The sequence below is a fragment of the Myotis brandtii genome, unplaced genomic scaffold (genome assembly GCF_000412655.1).
Source record: "Myotis brandtii unplaced genomic scaffold, ASM41265v1 scaffold208, whole genome shotgun sequence".
In the NCBI taxonomy this organism is placed as follows: Eukaryota; Metazoa; Chordata; class Mammalia; order Chiroptera; family Vespertilionidae; genus Myotis; species Myotis brandtii.
The window spans coordinates 3,117,281-3,122,535 of record NW_005357764.1 but is presented as its reverse complement, the minus strand read 5'-3'; the positions used below and the strand labels follow the sequence as shown (position 1 = coordinate 3,122,535).

At 41.4% G+C, this 5,255-nt stretch overlaps 1 protein-coding gene across 1 annotated transcript in view; it reads right to left on the bottom strand.

Annotated features, from left to right (window-relative positions):
* The window catches only part of ADAMTS19 (ADAM metallopeptidase with thrombospondin type 1 motif, 19), a 178,231-nt gene that overhangs the window by 62,860 nt on the left and 110,116 nt on the right, over positions 1-5,255 (bottom strand). Inside the window, exon 13 of the mRNA XM_005865612.2 lies at positions 3,453-3,580. Coding sequence (XP_005865674.1) covers positions 3,453-3,580 — 128 coding nt within the window. The remainder of the gene's footprint in view (positions 1-3,452; positions 3,581-5,255) is intronic.

The window sequence follows — 5,255 nt, the reverse complement described above, 5'->3', positions numbered from 1 at the left end:
AGGGGGGAGGGAGAACATGTTTTTAATTATACTGAAAGACTGAATGAAGCATTTTAGTTAAAAAGCCAGAATCTTGAAATATTCCAAAGCTGTTAGAAGTCAAAATCCATTTCATAGGACTTTAATGTAATTCTAATCATCAGAGTCTCATAGCACTTATGCATACTTTTTTTTGTTGTTGCTGTAATTTTAACGTCTAGCTAGGAACTCTGTAAAAGATCTGGCTTACACAACGTTGCTAAATGAGAAGCATAGTAATTTAGGCTATTGTATGTGGCATATATAGTTGGAAAATTTTTTCTTGAAAAGTAAATTCATTTAAGACATACAATAATCTGACAGATTTACATGCAATGACACAATTAAATTAAAAGCTTTAATTATACAACATACATGATTTTAATTCTGAAAACAAATATGTAGAAGTATCTGCAATGACTTATTTTACATATAAATGAAAAAATACATTTTATATTACTGCCATATTCTGTTAAAGAATAAAGGAAATTAATATGTAATTTAAAAACCATTTCTTATGTCAATGTTAGTACATGATTCTGCGCTTTAAACTTTATAGCATGCTGGAAAAGTACGGAATCTCAGAGCTGGTGAAGCATTTAAGTTTCATGTTGTTTTCAAGTTTTTATCCAGAAGTCCATAGACTTCGATCGAACCAGACTGATCCATCTATAGCTTGCAATTGTTTTCAAATTTTGGTGTGTGAGCGTATGTGGCGGGGAAAAGGACACTTTCCATCAAATTTTCAAAGGAGTGTATTGCACACAAAAAGCAATGACCACTGGTCCAACAACTTCATTTTGCGGAGTAGTTCACAGATGCACGCCTATCAAGTGCTTTTCCCAAGAACAGTTTCCGAGTGGCTGTCATGGATTCGGTGCTGCTCCGCTCAGATGGATTTCCCTCCCATGCCTGGGCAGTTTATCAGCTGATGGCTCTCAGCCACCAACCCTTTTCAGAAATTACCTACTCTGAAGAAAACTTCATTTCTCAAGGTCACATTCTCTCCAAAGACAGTTTGCGTCCAAACGCTTGTAGATGCTGCAGGTAAAAAGAGCCTTTTCCCACCCCAAATGGGGACAACTCTGAAGTTGTCAGCCGAGGTCTTGTGACTGCACTCCAGCCCTAGTTCTCCCTGTGCCCAATCCTGCCTCCTTTGGTTCCCCACATAAATGTTTACCATGAAAACACTTGCCATTAAACATCCTGCACATTAATCTCCCAGGGAAGCCAACCTGAGGCAGTGGCAGAGTAATAACTATCAAATTCTAGCCTTGGTTCTTTCCACCATGCTTCTCATCCTCACTTTAACAGAATTTCTACCTTTCTAATGATAAATGAAGAGGAGCACACATATGCATGCAGTAGATGAAGATCATATAGATGACTCTTGAAAACACCATACTAAATTAAATACATCAGACAGCAAAAGTTAATAATTTCACTCTTATGTGGGATATAAAACTGAAAACAACAAATGAACAAACAAGAAAAACAAACAGCCCTAACAGGTTTGGCTCAGTGGATAGAGCGTCACCTTGTGGACCAAGGGGTCCCAGGTTCGATTCTGGTCAAGGGTATGTACCTTGGTTGCAGGCACATCCCCAGTAGGAGGTGTGCAGGAGGCAGCTGATCGATGTTTCTGACTCTCTATCCCTCTCCCTTCCTCTCTGTAAAAAATTAATAAAATATATTTAAAAAAACAAACAAACAAACAAACAAAAATGCATAGACATAGACAACAGTATGGTGGTTATCAGAGGAAAGGGGGCTGGGAGGGTAGTAAAATGTGAAGAGGGTTAATATATAGTGATGGAAGATGATCTGACTGTGGGTGGTGTGCACAGTGCAATATACAGATGATGTATCTTAGAATTATACACTTGAAACCTATATAATCTTATTAATAATGTAACCCCCAATAAATTTAATTAAAATTTAACAAAAGGAAGACAGAGTTTAAGTGTTATAAGAAAATTAGAGGCCCGGTGCACGAAATTTGTGCACTGGTGGGGAGGGGGGCGTCCCTCAGGCAGGCCTGCACCCTCTGGCAGTCCAGGATCCCTTGGGGGATGTCCGACTGCCAACATCCCCCGAGGAATGTAGCAGTGCCAAGCGGCAGGCGGCCAGAGAGGGGCCCGAATTGGGGCCAGGTGCTACTCGCGCTCATCACGGCCTGTTGTGCCTGCTGCCGCAGCCTCGGGAGAGGCTCCCGACGCCTTGGCAGCTGCGCTCGCCAGCCATGAGCCTGGCTTCTGGCTAAGCAGCACTCCCCCTGTGGGAATGCACTGATCACCAGGGGCCAGCTCCTGCATTGAGCATCTGCCCCCTGGTGGTCAGTGCACATCATAGCAACTGGTTGTTCCATTAGTTCTGTTGTAATGGTCGCTTAGGCTTTTATTATATAGGCTAGAGGCCCGGTGCACGAATTAGTGCACCAGTGAGGTCCCTCAGCCTGGCCTGCTGGATCGGGCCAAAACCGCCTCTCCGACATCTCCCAAGGTGTCCCAGATTGTGAGAGGGTGCAGGCCAGGCTGAGGGACCCCACCGGCACACGATCGGGGCCAGGGAGGGACACAGGAGGTTGGCCAGCCTGGGAGGGACAACCAGGAGGGCTCCAGGGCGTGTCCGGCCCAATTCACTCAGTCCCCAGCAGCAAGCTAACCTACTGGTTGGAGTGTCTGCCCCCTAGTGGTCACTGCACATCATAGCGAGCGGTTGAGCGACCTTAGCATATCATTAGCACATTACGCTTTGAGGTTGAATGGCCGACTGGACACTTAGCATTTTAGGCTTTTGTTATATAGGATTTAAAATGCTTTCAGCCCTGGCTGGTGTGGCTCAGTTGGCTGAGCATCATCCCATGCACCAAAAGGCCATCAGTTCGATTCCCGGTCAGGGCACATGACCAGGTTATGGGTTTGATCCCCAGTTGGGGTGTGTACAAGAGGCAACCAATAAATGTTTCTCACATTAATGTTTCTCTCTCTCTCTCCCCCCTTCCCTCTAAAAATCAATTAAAAAAACCATTAAAAAATAAAGTGCTTTCATATTAAGTGAGTAGTAGGATTGACTTTAGTTTTCATGACATGGCTCAGTCTTGGACACCAGACATGAAGAACTGGAGTGCCTGAATTTTTGGTCTGCAATGTTTTGACTTAAAATGACCAAAGTGTTACAATTTTAGACCTATAATAAGTACTAACGAAATAAAAATCTCATATTCTTTCCACTAGTAAAGGATAATATAGATTATCTAGTCCACACCCTACATTATACAAAGTAGATCAGACTTGGTCAAGATCACAGTTGAGTCAGGACAACATCCACATCTTCTGAATCTTAGGGCAAAGCTCTCCACCGTACTGGGCAGCTGCTCAGGGGTCCCACAGCCCCCTTTCAGCATATATGTTCTCCCTTTTAGACCATCTTACCTGACACCTGCCATTTGCACAGATATCCAGTCCCTGATATCCACAAGAAGTTCCATCCATCACTTTTTCTGACAGAAGAATAGGCTGTTCTTTTCCAACAGGTGAGCAAAACAAGGCACATGGTTTTCCTACATATGGAGTAGATAAAAAGAAACAAGCAAAAGTGACTGCATAAATATTTTTATCTTAAGCTTTATTTTTCAGAACAGTTATTGAGTAAAAAATATAATTTGATGTTGACGGGATAATGTTATACTAGAGTAGATAACACTAGAGGGTTATTATGAGTAGCATATGAGATGATGCCTGGAGAAAAATTGTTATCCAACGAGTATCAATGTCCTTCTTAAGAAATCTGTCCTTAGATTATTTTCAAAATATATCACTTATTATTTTCTGGCACTGAACCTCTACCACCACAAGCCAATCATTCTTCCTGAAAAATATTATGGCCACTTCCATTTTTGCTCACATCTTTTGGAACAAATTCCCCTTTATCTTAATTACATATCAGACATCTGCCCACTTAAGATTTACTTTATTTCTAAAACCCTTCCTTTTTATCAACTTAAAAAAAATTTATTTTCGCCCTAGCAGGTTTGGCTCAGTGAATAGTGTCGGCCTGTGGACTGAAAGGTCCTGGGTTCGATTCTGGTCAAGGGCACATGCCCAGGTTGCGGGCTTGATCCCTAGTAGGGGGCGTGCAGGAGGCAGCTGATCAATGATTCTCTCATCATTGATGTTTCTATCTCTCTCTCTCCTTCTCCCTTCCTCTCTAAAATCAATAAAAATATTTTAAAAATTATTTTTCAATTACAGTTTATAGTCAATATTATTTTGTATTAGTTTCTGGTGTTATTGACCTCACTTATAAATCCCAATATACTAATTTTCATTCCTATGCATTTGGCATTTTCTAATTGAAAAACTACTAAAGGGAGAAAGAAGAAGAACTAAGATGAACAACTGTATAAGCTTTTGCATGACTAGGATGTTTAGAAATGTAATACAATCCTATTAGAATGCCCATTGGTGTGCACAATTGCTGACGTGCTGTCTAGGACTCAACCCCCTTTACTGCTTCGTCAGAAAGCATGTCAGTGTCTAGGACGTCAGGGTTGAGAACCACAGTTCTAGGTAAAGAATTCTTGAATGGCTGGCAGTCTTCTTCAGTACTTCGTTAAACAATAAGATCGGGCAGTTAGAATTAAAACACTTGCCTTTTAAGCTCAAAGAGTGCCAAAAATATTTTTAAAGTGCTGTTTCTATTTCTAAGCATGGTACAGAGGAGCTGTAGTACTTGGTAACACCAGTAGTAGGATTATCCAAATCTGAAACTTTACAGCAAATTCCATGCTACATTACTACTCTATTGGCTTGACACCAGGCGGGCCCTTTACTGTTTATTAAGCTCATATAAATAGAATGGAAAATAGCTGACAGTCTCTGCCACTGATCTTCGAGTATGTCTTCAGTAACGTTCCAGGATGCGGATGGGGTTCTATAAATACCAAGTAACAGCCAGAGGCATGGAACAGGGTATCACTTTGCAAAGGGAAGACGGACAGTCAAATGAGCCTTCAGAACTGAACATTTCAAACAGTTTTCACATGTGGCTTCTGAATACTGCTTTGAACAATTTTGATGAGTTGGAACAAGGCCTTCAATGTGCATGGTTTTGAAATTTTCCTTTAGGATGCCATTATAAGCCACAATAAAGCGTTTCAGTGTGCTCTCACACCTCAAAGTAGGTTATGTTTATTCAATGGCTGCTTACTGTGTCATATCTTTGGACTTAAAAAC